The 18875-nt window shown below is 38.3% G+C and overlaps 1 protein-coding gene across 6 annotated transcripts in view; it reads left to right on the forward strand.

Moving 5' to 3' along the window:
* Positions 1-14353, forward strand: part of ADGRG6 (adhesion G protein-coupled receptor G6) — a 111700-nt gene extending 97347 nt beyond the window's left edge. For 2 of the 6 annotated variants that reach the window (XM_066178988.1, XM_066178991.1), the window contains 4 exons: positions 103-386; positions 4235-4336; positions 7143-7295; positions 11558-14353. In XM_066178988.1, the coding sequence (XP_066035085.1) occupies positions 103-386; positions 4235-4336; positions 7143-7295; positions 11558-11736 (718 nt within the window). In that variant the 3' untranslated portion in view covers positions 11737-14353. Of the gene's footprint in view, positions 1-102; positions 387-4234; positions 4337-7142; positions 7296-7565; positions 9419-9462; positions 9510-11557 lie in introns of those variants that run through there. The other 4 variants (XM_066178986.1, XM_066178987.1, XM_066178989.1 and 1 more) reach the window with 3 other exon arrangements.
* The last annotated feature ends 4522 nt before the right edge of the window (positions 14354-18875 follow it).

Consider the following 18875-nt stretch of genomic DNA (forward strand, 5'->3'; position numbering starts at 1 on the left):
AAATGGGCTCATTTTCCTTTAGTCATATAAATAGTTGGAAGGTGGTTTCCGTTAACCAAAAATGATCCTTCTTTTAATTTTATTTTTTAATTTTTTTTTCAGCTGCTGGATCAAGAATGAAGTTGTCTTTTATGTGACTTGTGCCGGCTACTTCGGAATCATGTTTCTGATGAACATTGCCATGTTTATTGTGGTGATGGTGCAAATCTGCGGGAGGAATGGGAAAAGAACCAACCGGAGCCTGAAGGAAGAGATCTTGAGGAACCTCCGCAGCGTGGTCAGCCTGACCTTTCTCCTGGGCATGACATGGGGCTTTGCCTTTTTTGCCTGGGGTCCCTTAACTCTTCCTTTCCTGTACCTCTTCTCAATTTTCAACTCATTGCAAGGTATGATGAATTTTTGTTCTATGAACGAGTAATATTTGATCTGTCCCTGTTCTGGGGCATACTATATCCAGTGATTGGACCAGGGAACTCATATTGGAGCTCTCTAGGTTTTCCTTTGACACTAAACCATTGTTAGTTTCCTGTAACATGGAATAATGATACCAGCTACATGTGGCTTGAATATCTTACATAAATTAATTACAGTTTTAAGGTTTTTTCCATAAAATATTATAAATAGAGCTCTGTCTAGCTAACAGTCCGCAGTGTTCTCTGTTGAGATACATGCTGTATGACCTTCAGCATTTCCTTTCACTGATTATAACAAATATTGGAAGCCTTTTTCCTTAATTTATTCCTGTAGAGAATCTGTAAGACTCGTAACTATTTCATTAAGGCATGAGAAACTCATAAAATAAATTCACTCCTGTCTCAGTGTGGAGAGATAGCAGAGAAATATGGGATAGTCTTTGCTTAAGAAAAATCCAGTGACTGTTACAGTCAGCTTATTTTTCTTTCTATTACTCAAGTTTTCAATATTTTACCTTTCCAGCATAGTTAATCTTTCTGAAAAATGCTGTAAATTGTAATCAAATGGTTATAAATTACAGAATTATGTAGCTGTTATTTTAAAAAATTCAGCGCAGGGCTAAAATTTGCATATGTTTCAACTGCCATTAAATTCTCTACCAGTGCTTTCCCTACCCACCTATAAAGAACTGAATACATAATGAAGAGAAAATCCCGAGGTCATTGGAAGTGCATGTGTTGTGCACATGCACATATTGTCATAAAATTTAAATCTGCTGGGGGAAAAAAAACAAACACACAAAACCAAAACAAAACAGAAAAAAAAAAACCCACCCTCAAGAATATCATTGAAGGAGCATTTGTTATGCAACACAATATTGAGATAAAAATGAAATTTTCTTAGGGTCAGCAAAATGTCTTCTCTTTATGGAAAAAGTACTTAATATCGCCCTGTGTGGATTTTATCTGATACAGTTAAGATGTATTTCCTGTGCTGAAAGATTTATTGAGCTTTCACGGAAAGAGAATCATGTTGTGGGTTTTTGTTTGGGTCATTTTCAACCTAAAATTCTAAGTAAAATGACAAAAAATATTTTGATGTGGTGTTCTTACTAGAGACTGTTTTTTTCCAAAGGACAGATTCTGATATTCCCCTAGCAGCATAATGAAGTATTTATTGTATTGTGTCTGTGTTAGAAATTCAGACAGGTCTAGAGAAATCAGAAGTATGGGAAGAACATGAAAAAAGACTTAAATTCTGAAAACCTTGCCAAGGGTCAAATTGAACAAGTTCTCTGTAATCAGAATTTCCAGTGCAATCTATTAAGCTTGTTTGTGCAGAGTGCATACAAGGTTAACCAACACTGCCTAAGTGGGGTAATAGCACTATTTAATGGAAAATGAGTATTTGAAAGGCAGTTAAGTCTGGAGATGAAACTGAAAAAGACAAGAAGTAAATGTAACAAGAAGAGTGATGAGGTTTTCATGGATTGTGGTAGCAATGATGATGCAGTCTGTGCTCAGGCATGTCTTATCAAGCAATATGAGATTAAAAGGCTAAAGAACAAGGGAAGAGGATGTTTAAAATCCTGTGTAACTGGTGCAGTGTTCATGTAGCAGTAAGGGAATGGAATGGGCAAATCTGTATCAGGAAGCATTTCCTAGCAGCAAAAAACATTTCAGTATGGCAAGTCTTTCATCAGTATTGGCAGCTTAATTATGGAGATGTTGGCAAATATGTCTATTCTCTCTCAAGTTTTTGAAAGCTGCATGAGTATTTCAAGCTGTGCAAGCAGCCTCCAGCAGCAGTTTTCTGTGCACTTGCAATGAAAAAGCAAATTGCAGCAATTGCTAGTGTTGCTGTACTTTGCTGTTTCATCTACAAAGGAAATTATTTTTCTCTCCTTGATGCTCAGAGTAAAAAATATGGGAACATTTCTTTTTTGGCTGCTCATTTTATATATATGCCTGGACAAGCCAAATTCTTTCAAGTCAGAGCCAAGCTAGAACCAAGCCTAGGGTCTGATTTGTCTCTGAGAAACAAAACCAAAGCCGTACTACTAAAAGCACATTCTAAACTTAATGAATAATGAAATACAGAGAAAAAAATTCTGGAGACCAAGCCCAGACAGGGCAAAGGCAAAGTACTTAATGCAGTACATTTGTTTTGCATTACTATGGAACATGCATTTTCTCTTTAACCATTCAGAACATTTACTGCAATTTAACTAAGCATCAATTTACTAACTTTGGAAGCTGTGTAAAAGCCCTGTGAAGAACTTTGGGCCACAAACAATTTCATTTCACCAGCTCTGTAGGAGCTGCTAGTGGTTGCATTGGACTTGCTCTGTGCTTTAAACAAATCATATAGAAAAATATTTTACCAAATGCAAATACAGTATCTATAATCCAAGAGAGGTTACGTTTGAGATGCATTAAGGTGATGCCTTTTTTAAAAATGTGCTTTTCCTTTTATTCCCCATCAGCTCTTGAAAAACTTTGGAAAAATTGTGTTTCATGACGCAACCCCTACCTGAAGTTAACTGGTTCCAGAAGTCTCAGCCTGACCTGATAAGCAAATACAAGTCCATTTCAATGGCATGCATTAGTGCAAAATTAAGCCTCAGCAACTTGGAGGAGAGAGAGGATAATTTGATTCTCCAGAGCATTGTTATCCAAGCTATACCCTGCCATTGTGTTCTGACATCTGAAACATTGTAGGCATTAGTATACAGAACTATTCATGATGATCATAAAGGAATGGTTTTAGAGGAAGCCACTTGACCACATTTGCCCACATTATGTAGCATTTATTCACATTTAAGGTATAATCACGAGGGATCTGGCAGTAGCATTTTGCCAACAGGTGTTCAGCCACAGGTTGACTCTCTCACAGACAATACGAGAGAAACAATAAATAGGCTAAGCCACAGAACAATGAAAGATTACACAGCCAGTGCCTGCCTGAGAAGAGGCAGGAACATATGAGATTTCCAACTACTCTGTTTAGCTCCAAAGTACATCTGTAGGTGATGAAATCATACTATACACCCTGTTAAGACCTACCTTATCGCGTGGTAGGATGCTTATCTCCGGTTATCTTGAAAATAAAAACCTAAAAATTGCATGAGAAAAATCAACTCTATAAAAACATTCTTAAACACATTTATTACAATATTACAATATTTATTTATTTATTTGCATATGCAAATCAGTTCATTTTCTTTGGAAGTAAGTAGCTGGACTCCTAATTAGTACTTGTGAACATATTCTTACCATTTTCATAATCGTTTCAAGTACATGCATGTGATACACATAAATCCAAGTGTGCTTTTTCAGGACACCTCTAAGTGCCATTTACAAGATGATTGGTTTTAAAGAATACAGCCTACTGTTCTGTACATATGGAGCCATATCCAGGAGACAGAATATCTCCTTGCTAATGTAATAATGTTGGTACTTAATGTTTTGGTCTCTCTCTTGCAGTCCTGTTGGGTGCAGAACAGTCAGTTGCTTCAAATAAAAGACCTTTCAATCATTTTTCTCTAAAAAAAAAAAAAAAAACCACTGAGCTAAATCAATAATGCCAATTAAAGCCATCCTAATCTCTGTATTTTGATATCCCATACACTTATATGGCAACTAGAGGATGGGAAAACTTTAGTTAATTTCCATACCTCTTTAATGATGCATGGATGACAATAACAAAATATTAAGATGATTTTATTTTTGGTTGTACTTCATAGTCTTTTGATTACAAATTTCCGTTAATCTGTTTATAAATGTATGCTTCATTTGGTGTTTATTTGCTTTTGTCACAGGTTTGTTTATATTTGTATTCCATTGTGCTATGAAAGAAAATGTGCAGAAACAGTGGAGGAGACATCTCTGTTGTGGCAGATTCCGACTGGCAGACAATTCAGGTAAAGGCAGTCCACAGCTCCCCTTCTTAGGTGATGCAGTTGTCTATAAAAGTCTAGGTAAACAGCTTGCAATGTTATTTTTAATATAATGCAAGGTAAGCCAGAGATGTGGAAAAACAGGTGAATCCTAGGCTGTCCTTTCAGTACTAATAATTGCCAAGGGACTTTTCAGATACGGCTTCATAAAAATTCTCAAATCTTTCAGGGTTCCATTAAGACAGCTGGTAAATTTTGTAGTGCTTTGGGCATGGTTTTGGAAGGCCTATCAGACCCTAAAAATAATAATAAAAAAAAAGAATCCAGATTCAAGCTTTGTCATTTCAAACCCAGTCTTGCTCATTTTCTCCATATAACGTATGTTGACTATGAATCATGTGGACTGTTAAGCTGATGTAGGAGCAATTCTTAAAAGTTGCATAGAAACATTCTGACTTCTTTTTCTTTTATCTTTGCCTTTTTAAACTGTCCTGTCCTTTGCCATTGAATTCAGAGACTATTAGAGACTCAGAAACGTTGAAAATTCCTTTAACAGAAGCCCGATTAGGCTCTAGAACTGAAGTTCACCTTCATCTGCAACAGTCAGAGTGAAGGGAGAGATGTTGGTTTGGACATATGAAAAGTGCAATGCTGGGGCCACTATACTTACTGTTTACTGCACCTTTGGCCATCTTGGATGGCATGAGGCTGCTGTGTTCAGGCACCTGGCTCTCCCTTTGCTGTCTGATGTGGTGATTTGGACCTTGTAATTCCTTCTCAAATGGTTCTTTTTCAATGACCAGTGTTCAAATCTACAGCTGTTGTAAGGTGGCATAAGCGCATTGCTTTCTATGGTAAGATTTCATTTTGTAGTAAGAAAACTTTATTCATTATTTCAAAGAGTTAATACAAACTAGGAAAATCATATTCATTCTGATCAAAATCATATTCAATCTGATCCAAATTGCTTCATATGTTCAGGTTCCATGTGATTTATCCTGTAATTCCTGAAATGAAAAACAAAGATGGATCAAATTATGTCCTTTATTTTTTTAATGCTGCTGTTGGACAGCTTGTGGGTATGAATATGGTAGGAATAAAAATATGAAGGATTTGAATATTTCAGTAGTATAGTTGATGTGATGTCATTATGTCTGGCATAATGACATCAGTTTATCTCCACAGGCTGGTTTTAATCTCCATGAACCTGACACTGTTTTCAGGCAGAACAGTGAAATATAAGTCAAATGTGAACTTGCATACCTAAACACTCTAGCAATAATTTAGTGTAAAGTGTTTGTCATGATTTAAATCAAGACTAAAGTGGCCCACGTGTCTTTGGCTTGGGCTTCTCTCCCATTTTGTGAATTTCATTGAACTACAGTGAATAACATCAAGGTGACTAAACTGGGAAACGTCCTTCACTTATCTGCAATTGTGTGGTACAAAAGTAGTTAGATACTTTTATTCTACTGGTATAGGGACACTTGTGATGAGTTTTTAAGTGTTAGTTTTCTTCAGTCAGTTTATTGGTATTAGCTGATGTTCCAGCATAAGAGCCTATTGTATTAATGGTTTGAACAAAATTCTTTAAATGTGAACTACTGAATAAACTTTATTATATTAATTGTGGCAAATATGATAAACAACAATTTAGTTGTTAGTATGTAGTATCTTCCTCAGCAGTAGCAGCAGATCAAACCTTCAGATGATAATATCATTGTAAATGATCCTATCTGTCCCTTTCCTATCACCTTTGCATTTTGCTCTTCAGGTCAGGAAAGACTGGTATCCCTATACTGCTACAGGGCTTCTCTGCACTTCTGCATTCTGGAAAGGCAGGTCATACTTGCAGTTCTTCTGTCCAGACAAATTATTGTTAGAATGTTAGAGCCACCAGTTTCTCTCGGGTTTGGTTTTCTTTTCCCGAGATTCAGGTGATGGTTTGAGTGAGTCTTTTTTGCCCTCTGAAGGCCCTGAGCCAGACACAAGAAAGAAGCGGAGTCTTCAAGGTCTTATTTTCCTTGGTTTCTCCCATTTTTTATTATTTCTTATCTTACAATATTCTCTGTGCCTGGCCAAGAAGTTCACAGCTGCTCGGACACAGGACAACATCCCCCATGATGGGAGGTTGCTACCTTTTATACAGATAACTACGTGTATATTATTTACAATTAAGTGCCAATGCCGATTACCTATACTAAAGGGGTCAACTCTGATCCAATCTCTTTTAACTACTTTGTACCACCATCACCAGAAGATGGAGGCCAGGGGTGAAGAAGGAAGAACTCAGGGCAACACCCTAAATCCTCCATCTTGTTCCCCATGCACCTACATACTAAGAATCCTAAAACTACAAAATTTCCCACCCTGTGACACACTACACTACTGTCTGTCACATCTTTGTGACTTGTTATTCTTCTCTTACTGTTAGAAGCTTTTTCCATGGGGTGAAGTCAAAGACTGTGTCCTCCTGGACTCTGTGCCAGGGTCTCCAACCCCCCTGTACAGATTCCAGACCTCCCAGTACAGATCTCAAACCCTCCTGCTCGGGTCCCAGACCTCTCTGCTGAGGTCTGAGGCCTCCCAGGGCACCTAAAGGAATGCCCTGGACTCCAACAAATTTCAACTGCTGTGGTAGAGTAAATCAAGTTGGAATAATTTTATCATTCTTAAGAACCAAAGGGGATACCTAATGGGAAAAAGATAAGGTATTTGATATAAGCAATATTAAGAAATGCATTAGCTATTTGAAATAATCATAATTGAATGAATTAGGCATTTATTCTCTATGGTAGTTATTTATGTAAAACTTCTCAATCATTTTTAGATTGGAGCAAAACAGCAACCAATATTATAAAGAAGAGTTCTGATAATCTTGGGAAATCCTTATCCTCTAGCTCCATCGGCTCCAACTCAACCTACCTAACATCCAAATCTAAATCTACGACGAATACATACTGCAAACGAAACAGCCACACAGGTGAGTTCTTGCACTGCAACCCAGTGCATCTGTGAGTACATAGGTTTGTGTTAAAGGCACAGCAAGTGTTTCTACCCAAAGGTTAAAGAGAGAAAATGTCATCAATTTGTATAGTGTCAGTATTTTTAAAATACATGTTACTGTTCATTAAGAATCATTACCTAACATGCAATACATCCAATATATAGATCAGATCTCCGTATGTTCCCGTACTAAATGAAGTAGGATTGATGAAAGCAAATTTTGCTTACTATCGTATTGTAAACACAGGGTAGCCAAAGCACAGAGAGATGACGTTCTTCACTCAAGGTAACATGAAAGCTGGCAGTACAGCTGGAAATAGGAATCAAGTCTTCAGAGTCCAAGTCCACAGCTGATTGTCTTGGTTAAACTCCTTTCATCTAAGTGTAAAACATTTATGGGTAAAACGAGAAATGGAGCCTACTCAGAAATGGACACTGTGTTCCCAGAGTATGCATTGTCTTGCCCTTCTACAAATAGCCATATCTACTGCTTATTTATTTAGATGTCAATGGTATATGTAATAAAAGGCATCATCTGTATTCCACTCATAACAGGAAAATGTGCTTGTTTTAAGAAGACTTTAAGGGAGCAAAGAAAGAGAGCAGCTGGAATAACTTGCAAGTTTGTGTCTGAGATAATATTTCAGAGATTCACTTACATCGTTCTGATTTTTTTTTTGTTACTCTGTTTTTGTGAGTGCATGTTTTTGTCCTGTGTAAAGTCACATAGCATTATTATACAATACTCTCTTATAAATATAGTGGAAATAAAATCTGCGCACATATTTAACTCAAAGGTGTGTTTACTTGCTTTAAAATATGTATTAAAAAATGTTTAGATATGAAGTAGATGATTTCATTAGAAGGAAAGTTATTTTGTGTCTTAAGTATTAATTATTTTCATTAAGCCCCCAATGTCTCATTTGTCATGGCACACTCTCCTTTCTTGATACGTGGCATAGTTTCCAAGAAATACCTTCTGGTTTTTTTTATTCATGGTCAATACCTGATTCAGTTAGGCCCAAACACTCCTTTTTTAAAATTATTACACTGTTGTTTTCTCACTGACCAAGATTCAGTGCATCCATTAGCATGAGGGATTGTGCATCAGCTATTTTAAGAGTTTAAAACTCTATTATTTATTGAGAACACACATGAAGTACATCTGCTTTGAATACAGTAAAAATGACAGCTATCTTAGAAATTCCTGATAACTGATAGCACCTGAGCTTGCTCTCAGGACTGCTATTCACAATTGCACTGGGAGCACTTGGTAGGTGCCTCCCTCCCCAGGCTGCCTGTCCCTGCTGCCATGTCAGGTTTGGTGTGCGGTGCACCCAGCTGCCCTGATCAAGTTGTTCATTCATGTCTTCCCTGCAGGAACACTTCTGCCAGCCGTCTTCCACAAGCAGCATCTTTTATATCTACTGATCACAGTGCTGTTGTTGATTTAATAGTAGAGGTGGACAGCATTGTGCCCTTTTTGCAGCAGATGGAGAATTCCCTTTTGTACTCATGGCAGATCAGGCTTTAGATCCTTGATCTTGGGAATAATGATAAAAATATGCTTAATTGCTTTTTTGGACTCAGGGCTTTTTTCAGGCTATCAATTAAGTGTTGGAGTTTTTGCAAGGTGTTCTTAAAGTAAAATAGAGAAACTGTTCAGATAAGAAGTAGTAAAGTTAAAAGAAACTTGCTCATATATATTCTTTAAAAATTATGAGCTTAATCCCATGCATAAATTATTCCTAAGAAGGATTGCAGTTCTTAATGCAATGAAAATTTTTAATATGATGGTTTACTGGACATTAAGGGAATACAACAGTTTCCTTTTTATTTTTTGGAATTTTAATACATTTTACTTTGTTTTCTAAAAATAACACACCTTATTGTGATACTCCACCGGATTTTTTGATAACACCAGGTTTTTAAATACTGCCAAATCTTCTCATGTGTAAAAAAAAAATAAAAGTAATAAAAAATGTTATTCAGATTCTGATTGTTAATACAGCTGAACTCAGTTTGCCAACTTAGCTAAATTGCAAGCAAAGAATGTCATAGCTACATGTCTTGGCAAGTCTTGTTGATATGGTTATAATGTGCTCCCTGGAATTGACACAAGCATTCATGTGTTTGTGGTGTAGATAATGTCTTCTAAGGCCCTTTCCTCATCAGTGGTGGAGCATTACAGGTAAAGTGAGAATTGCTTTTGTTGAATGCATGGTTGGATCAGGGTGGAGGGATGCTTCTTGCATGATGTCCTCATTGACGCAGAGGATTTTGCTAATCAGAAACGCTGCTTATTTCTATTACATCTTGCACCACTGATGCTGAATCAAAGGACAAGCATGCTTCAAACTCTGGGTGTCTGCACTGTGCACGGGGCGCGAGGTATTTAGAAGATACCATTTTTTAAAATAGACCATGTCCTGACATTAATGCCTGTGTACAGTAGCCTTGGGGAAAGGAGATTATCCTGAAACACCCATACCCGAGGCATATGTTAAAAAGCAAAAACAATCCGATTGAGTTCCAGAAGATTGTTTAGTATTTATCAAAGCTATTACAAAAAATTTAATATATTTATATTTGGTCAAGGGCCATTATTGGAATAGTCTTCTAGATACTGAGATTTTTATATCCATTAGTACCCAAAAATTACTCTGAATGATGAAATATGTATGCCTGAAAGCTGTCCTGTGAACGCTGCTTGAATACAGAATGCACCAACACAAATACTGGATGGACCCTCATGGGTGAGTGAAAGAGGTCGCTGCAGCATCTTGTGCCCCAGCTGTCTACAAACCCAAACCAAACTACTTGTAGAAAGCACTTAAATACCCTCTGCAACAATTCCATGAATTAGAAGTTAAGACTACCTCTGCAGAGAATTTGGTCATACAAACCCCACTTATTTCAGGGATACTTGATTTTAACCCTGTACTTAGATGTGAAGCCATTGGTTAGTAAATGCATACATTTGAAAGGCTCTTAGTACTCAGAAATTTGCCATTGGACATGGAGTTCTTCACTGCAATTCATGAACATTCTTGCAAGCTTTGAAAAATCATCCTGATAAGCCTCAACATGCCTGTTTCTGTTTTAATGAGTGGAACTGTTTTGATTTCTCTGTCTGCAATTCACTTCTCCTTGGCAACACTGTGCTCTTTTATGGCTTGATATCGTGTATTTTCCAGGGATTGGTTACTTTTCTGTTTATTTCTAGTTGGTTTATTTCTAAGAAAAGTTTTTTATGAAATCATAGTTCAAGTGTTATGCTTAATTCTTAAATGATCCTTGAACAAGGAATTTTTGGAGATGACTTCACCGAGGTCTTGTAAAAAGCCATCAAAAATGTGACTTGTAGAACACATTGCTTCCCAGGGTACTCCACCTTACTGTTGGCGTGCAGTGGTACAGATCTTGCCCAGGTTCAGGGAATTAATTCCAGCTTCAGTACAGGGGAAGCGAAAAGAAAGAGAGCTCAGTTAGGACAGCATACTTGAGAAAATGAGAGACAAGCTCTCTCCTTCTCATTTCTCGCTACATTAGCTCTACCTACTGACCATTCTCTGAACAGCACTAATGCGAGCCGCTGAAGCTGGCTTTCCCAGTCTGGCTGGGGATTGCCTTGCTTCTTTACCTCTTCAGCTTCACCCTTGACCTCTAGCTCATGGACCCCGAAGGGAGGCCCGGTTCTTGGATCTTTTCCTCCCTACAGTTTTCAGCCTGCACCCTCCCCATTACGTAAACTACAAGATGAGGCTAGGCAAGCACAAAGTTTTGGCTCTGGTTATCTGCTTTAAGATGAAAGACATTCCCTGCTACATCCAGCACAGATTATATTATTTCTGTGACTAGCTCAAAACATCTGCTGTTGAAATAATAAAATCTATTCACTGTCATTCTACAGTACTTTCTTATGTGGAGATGCTATTTATGGAGATCCAGTCTTATCAAAATGTTTGTGGCTTGTAAGATTCAGAGCATCAGCAGTAAATTAATGTATTAAGAGGTCATAGGAGTGAGTAACACTTTAGGTAAAATACTAGAGGGATAATTTCAAGAGATATCTGAAAGGTCTGCCCAAATAACCAAAAAAACAAAAAATGTTCTTTGCTGACTTTTAGAGCAGTAGTGGCAATTGAAGGCATATGAATGTAGGAGTGCCACCTCTTTTAAACTGTGAATTTGCTTAAGAGGCCCTAACTTCTTCTTGTTGCTTTTTCCTCCTCTTAGAGAATGTTTTTCTTGACAAGCCATCTTCAAAATTTGCCCAAGAGGATGGAGAACAGATATCAATCATCCCTGTCCACCAGGTTATTGACAAGGTCAAAGGATACTGCAATCCTCACTCCGACAACTTCTATAAAAATATCATCATGTCTGACACATTTAGTCGCAGCACAAAGTTCTAACTGGGTTTCTAATTTACTGGGTTTTTTTAATCAAAGGAAAACAAAAAGTTTGCCTGAAACTGAGAATATTGGATGTCATAGAATGTGATCTGTTCGGTTATTTTTCCCAGTTTATAGTGTTCTTCTGCAAACATCTTCCATTTAAGGACTGGGTTTTTTGGTTTTTTTAATAAGTTTTTACTGTTGTGGAAAACAACAATTTTCTACCATGGTATTGAGCTATTTTTAAATGTGTGCCAGACAGCATGATGCCTGGACAGCTAATAGTAATCCTGTGTAAATACCTTTTAAGACTGAAGAGCTACAAACCTAACTTTAAATTGTATAATCCAAGTAGAAGCAAGTCTTGAGTCCTGGAGAAAATAGCAGACATGTCATGCAGTACAGACAAGCTTTTATTGAGCTGTTTGCTGATGGTCTTTTTCTTTTGAAAAATGTGGATTTTCCCTATGACACTTGTTAGATTCTTGCTTCTTGAATGTCTAGTTCTGTTCTTTATTCATAAGTGAGTAAAACCCTAGCACCACTTAAAGGGTTATTTTTAAATCTTTTTTGCCTAAATAGACCTGATCATGCAAACCTTACTCACCAAAACAATATGTGCTGTAGATGGAGGCCAATTTGTATCCATATACTTAGAAAAACAGTTTACACAAAGCTGTGTTTCAGCACTTATTGATTGGTATGTATGAAATGCAGTGTCTTCCATCTCAAGTCTATGTTTAATGTTCTTTTTTCACAAAACAAAATCACAAAAAGATATTCAGCTATATATAGATATATAAATATATACCTAGAACTCTCTCTACAAATATTTTTATAATAATACACACAGTAAGTATGACAACGTGTACCAGAGACAATCCAAAAACTATGGACAGTGCTAAAACTTAAGTTTAAATATTTAAATACAAGATGAAGTCTTTGTAAGCCCATGAGTTCGTCGGTCCCTGTGCTTCACAAATAGTGTAGATATAGACACCTCCATCAGATGGCATTGCAACATTAGAATAACGTGGAACATGTTTACCAAAAATAAATAAACAACATCTTTCTGGGCACATAACGTTATCAGCATCCCTCTGTTGCCCTGTTGGATGACATGATTGAGGTTTTTTGGATGCACAGAGTTCAAATGGTGTTCAGGCAGTATTAAGGAATTTCACGTTGCTATACTGTGTCCATAGTGACACTGAGGGATGTGGGGGTGTGTGTGCAGAGAACAGACAAGAGCATAAAATACTTACTTGTTTTACTCTCTATAAATGTGTAACATATTAGCAAGTGATCTTGAGTGCCAAAAGGGCAATCTCTCCTCATGAACCATGTTTCACCCCTTGACAGGCTTTATAAAAATTGTAGCTGCACATGTTTCTGAAGGCATGTGCTGAAACATAAAATGTTTTTTCAAGTACTTCTTTCAGAGGAGGTCTCCTAATGGAAGTTTTTATTTTTAAAATTATCCCTTTTTTAACCAAAATATTTTTAGCCACATATTTAATTATTTGAATTCAGAGAGCGTGAAGTTCTGCTGAGATGTTTCAGTTGCCAAGCAGGTGGGTGCTTAGTGATTAGGGATGTGGATTTGTGCTTTCTCTGCTCTTTGCACGTGCTTTTGTGTGCAGAGATCATTTAATGCTGTGACCGCACAAAAGGCACATTTTCCCTGGCTTCAGCCACCTGGTGGGAGGAGGATGTCATGATGGTATTCCACCCGGGAAGACTGCTGTCACTACGTGCACCTGAACAAAACCTCAGTCACATAACTGCAAATACATTTGTGTTGTATGAATAGAAGTCAGTCAGCCCCATTCACTCAGACTGTAATTAATAACAGGGATGAGTGTTGTCAGATATCTTTAATAATTGAAATAATTTACAGAGAGATTATGTACAAACATTTACTGAACTTATATTTTATCATCCCACTTGCTTAACTACTGTAGATAATAGTGTTCACATAGCAGCTTACTGTGAGGTTTCTACCTGACTAAGATGTTCAAAAGTGAAGAGAAGGAAAACCAAACATTCCTGAAAAAATGAGGAATCAATAAAACATAATAGATCAACAAAATATAAATAAAAAGAAAAACAGTATCCTGAATGAAGCTGAGCTGTAACCTATCATTTTAATGTACATCTACCTGTATTTTTGCTGAATTAAGATTTTTCTCTTTTTTTACTACCATGTAGTAATCTTTAACTGTCTGTGTCGCTTAGTTGCTCTTGAATGCTCTCAATTCTACAATGTAAAGCTTCTGTTTTTTAGTTGACATGCTGTAACCTCCCCTGTACATATTTATTTATTTGTGAGGTTAAATATGTCAAATATACTTAGCACTATAATGACTGTTCTTGTTACTTTAATGTTTCTGTTTCATCATAGAAGAAGAGGGAAGAAATAATTTCTTATATGTTTTTTCTAAATAACTTGTGAAACAATTTACTGTAGCTCTGTCTTTTGCAACTTTGAGGAAATTTATCAGTGTAATTTGTGATACTACTCAGTGAAATATAGTGTAACAATTTGAAGATGGACTAAAATGGAAAGAAAAGGTTTTCAAGTAAACATTTTTTATGTTAGTGTTCCAAATAATTAAAGCATTTTAATAGTGAACTAGTTGACTTTTATTTTTCATTTTAGTGTTTAATGGCAAAAATTACACAGTGGGATTCTGGAAAATAATCTTGTGGTTTTTAAGTACTTGAGACAGTACATGCCTAGCCAAAATGTTGGAAGTAGATGAGCAAGATTAACTCCATCTCATCAGGGGAACACATTTTGCAGAATATGCCTTTCCCTTCTGTAATTTACTCAGTGCCACATTCAGTGAATGATCTGGAACTTATGCAATGTCATTTGTTTACGGTGGCAGTCATGTCATAGAAATGAAAGGAAAATCAAGGCAACAGACAATATGCTTGGATGATATTTTAAAGTAATACAAATGAATAATCTAAAACTCAGGAGTTAGTTCATTTTTTGTGTTTCTATCCGGCTTACTGTAGCCCCTCATTATCAATAATTTCATTCAACTTGTAACCAAACTTTGACTCATCACTGCTGAAAAATTTGATTCAGGCAGTCACTTGATTAATACACACTAATGTATAAACAATAAATGTCACACATGAATGGTGTCACACACTTGACTTGCTTACCCCAAAAGAAGATGGAAATACACTGAAATATGTCAGATCTGCTCCCCTGTATTTAAGTCTCATCACAGAAAATGCACAGCGTACAAGGATTTAGCAGCGATATCTTTTAGAAAGCATTAAAAAAAAAAGGGGGGGGAAAGTAGCATTTAATAATGAGGCTGCTGGGTGCACCTGTGTACAGTCTGCCTGTGTGTGTCTGTGGACAGTGAACACTACTCTTGGGCTTTATGCCTTGAAGAGTGTGTGGGAGGACCCTCTGAGGGAGGGAGCTCAGGTTTTTTTCCCCCAGTAGAATTTTGGCAGATGCCAAACTTGTAAGGAGTGATTTGCAGCGTTTGTGGGTGGATTTATTTTTCTCCTCATTTCATCACTTTTTAAATACCAAGAACAATTTTATTTTAATCCTCTACTGTTAACAGCTTCCTACTGTAACCCATTGAGTTACATAAAATGCCACTTCATTTTATTACTTTTGAAAGGCTGATCTATAATCAGACACATCTATGTAATTTCAAGGACAGCTACTGAGTTACAGGGCAGCAATGTGTCATTCATGGAGTCATTCTAAAAAGTTTTTATGCATTTGCTGTATATAAAGATGTAAACCCACATATGGGTCAGCAAATTAGGCAAAGGGCTTAGAAGTTAATGCCAGGGAAGTCAATCATGCAAAAGAGTCTGTAGAGCAGACCTTTTGTGCCCAGCACTCCAGCTGCTGCTGTGCCAAGGAGGCTTTCCTCTTCACTCTCCACTTAGCCAGTCTTTAGCTACTCGGTCCATTTATTTGTCACGTCTCCTGGAACCATCATGACAGTTCCATCCTCAGGACAGTCATTTACTCTAGTGCTAGAATAAGAGAAAGGGGAAAAAAAGAAGAGAAACAGAAACTGAAAGTAAAATAAGGGAAAAGATAGTTGCCAAGGCCTGCTTTGCATCTTCTTACACTTTTCACATGATTTCTTGGCCCTTGCCCAGGTTATGTCATCCTGACCAGCAATGGAGACAAGGCCATTGGATTAGGTAGGACACACCACCATGCTATTGTGCATTTGTCAGTGTAGATTAATGTTTCTGACTCTCCATCTTTAAGTTGAAAATCTGCCATGGTTCCTCAAGGCAACAATTCTAGCATTTCCATGCTTGAAGACTAACCTAGACTAGTATTTCTGTAGTTCAGGAAGAAGCTAATTCCTCTCATGATGAGAAATCAGACTGATAAGCACCACAACAGAAATGGCTAAAAAAATCTCATGGAAACCTTTTCTGGAGGGATAACCCTTCCTCAGATGCATTTACTCTCTCAAAGCCAATGCTGCTCTTGTTCTCACTAGAGAACAGTTTAAGTACTCATGAGGAGTGCACATTGTGGTGCTGTCCTTATGGGTTGCTTAACCACAGCCATCTGTGCTTAACCACAGCACTCTGAGTGACACAGTTTTCTCGAGGTGTGTTGAGTGATCTACCTTACAAATAATTGCCAGTTTGATTTTTTAGCTTGTAACAGATAGTCTAAACTGGGCAGCTTTTATCCCGACTATTCTAGTAGGAGTTCTTAAACAATGTAGCTTTAGATAGAGAAGAGTTCTCAAAGATCCAAACTGTATTCCATACATGAAGTGTAGGAGAAACAGCAAATGCTGATAACTCTGGTCTGATGGGGTTTTTTCCACTGCCAGGTTTTTGCCAATCTGGGAGCCCTCCAAAGTGAGGGGAAAAGGCAGCTATGGTAGGGGAGTGGATCCTGCTCTGTCTAGTGGGCAGAGGACTTCCACTGTCCCTGTCCTGCTGCATTTCACAGGTCTCCACCACCAAGTGCAGTAAATGCAATAATATCATGCATTTACAAAATTCCACTGGATTTCTTTTCTGCTTGTCTGGCTCCTGCTTTTCCAGCAGAGGGCAGTGGCATATTTCTAGTTATAGAGCTGTTAAAACCCAGTGAAAAATGCGGAAAGATTTCTCCATATGTGCACCCGCGCAGAAATAAGTAGGAGAGTTCATACCAGGTTTGTCTATTATTTAGCAATCAGTTACATCACCGGATAAAGCAAACACTCTGCACTCAGGGAAGTGAGGGGAGAGAGCTGTCTGTCTGCATTTGGGCATATTTAGTGGAAAGAGCAATACAGAGTCTCTCTGTATTCTCCCTCGCTGGTTGTTACATTTTCTCCTTTTTTGCTCTGAGAGGATGCAATGGAATTAGCAACTGCTACACTTCTGTCAGCTGAGCAAACAAAACCAGCTCACCATTTCAGGCTTGTATACTGGCTTATTCCAGCACTGGGCAAATGATTTGATCTGCTGGGATGTCAGCCTGTGACTCAGAAATTCACTTTATGCATAATTGTCCAGGGAGGAAAAAAACCCAGCACCTCTCTGTTGACAGTGGCACACAAATCCATACCTCCCTACCACATTTTCCACCAAGGGCATAGGAACAGATCTGCTGTCAGCTGGATCCTGTTCACATAGTCCTTCCTCATGGCACATATTACCTAGTCAGCTCAAAAAAGGTGCAGAACTGCTGGGATACAGACTCAGCTGTGCAGCTGCCCCATGGCAATTCCATCATAGGGCAGGACTGACCAGAACGCTGCTCCATTGGAAAATGGCACCCTGTCAAAATTAAAATGTCTGATCTGCAATTCTGGCTTGTCCCTGGACTCCTATTGGCCATATCCCTCTGAATGCACACTGTACCAGCACTAAGGTAAGGGGAGAGGAGTTGCCTGGGGGAGATGGAGCAGGGGAGGCAGGGAGGGACATGGCCTGCTCTAGCCTCAGTTACTTTTTTGGAGTATGGCTGCTGTGACTGTGGGAAGAAGGAGCAGTGGAAAGGCAGTCCCACAAAGGGTCAGGACATGGTGTACAGAGCAGAGCAGAAGATTAGTATGACAGAGGTCATGACACCATCACTTCTCCAAAGACTTGTGGTGTTGGTGTAGCACAAGTTGGGAGTCTTAGCACGGCTGTGTTACCTGTACATCACCTTTTGGTGTCCTTACATGAGTACAGCTCTAAACAAGGCAGCAGTCAGCATGATCTTCCCAAAATTTCTCTGTCCTCCCTACAACTAATGCTCACTTCCCAGGAATGCAGACATGCCAGTATGCCTCTCAGTCTAGCTGCAAATATCTCCTTGCTCAGATACCATCATTTTCTAGAATTAACCAAGGTACAGAGTAATCTGGGGATTATGCAGCACTGCTGGGGTCACAGAACTGCAATGGACTGTATAGGACAGTCAGGATGCTCCAAAAAAGAAGGGCAAGCATGGAAAAATGTAAGGCTTTACAGGGGCACTGAGTAACAAGGGCTGAGATACTGTGGTTTTCCATGCAGAGTGCAACTAAAAGAGCTCTCAGAGAAGTTCTGTGTTTGCACAGGCCCGGGCTGAGCTCTGCTGGAAGGACAGATCAAGGGGTTGGAGCTCTAGCATCCTTGCTGGACTCCAGTCCATGGGTATATTCTTAACCCTTTCTTTTGTGTAGCCTAGAGATGGTGGAAACTGTGGAGCAAGATTTGAAGCAGTCCAGCTAATACTTCTCATATGGTAGCAGGATATATTCAGGCAGATGGGGGCTTAAAAATGGCTATCCAAAGCACCCCCTACCCCTTGCTATGATTAGGTGGCAGCTTTTACCAGAAATACGAAACTTATATTTATTTTAGCTAGATTAGATCCTCCAGATCTGTGCACCAGTTTCAGATGGAGTTATTGTTGTGTGAGTCTGTCATGGTACTCCTGATCTGGCTGGGCAGAACTGACAGAAAAGCCAAAGGCACATTTCATTGCAGAAAAGATCAACCAGAAAAAGATCAGCACAGGCAGAAACAGCGTGTCCCTGAGAGTGGGACTGTTGGATACTGTTGCTGGGTTACAGCCAGCTGATTTTCACACATCCCGCTTTTTTATTTTCATTGATTTTTCAGTGTCTTTCAAAGATGGGTCTTTTTCACTTTGCCTCTTGCTTTCA

The sequence above is a fragment of the Chamaea fasciata genome, unplaced genomic scaffold, assembly GCF_029207755.1.
Source record: "Chamaea fasciata isolate MVZ Bird 193981 ecotype frontalis unplaced genomic scaffold, bChaFas1.0.hap1 SCAF_3, whole genome shotgun sequence".
Classification (NCBI taxonomy): domain Eukaryota; kingdom Metazoa; phylum Chordata; class Aves; order Passeriformes; family Sylviidae; genus Chamaea; species Chamaea fasciata.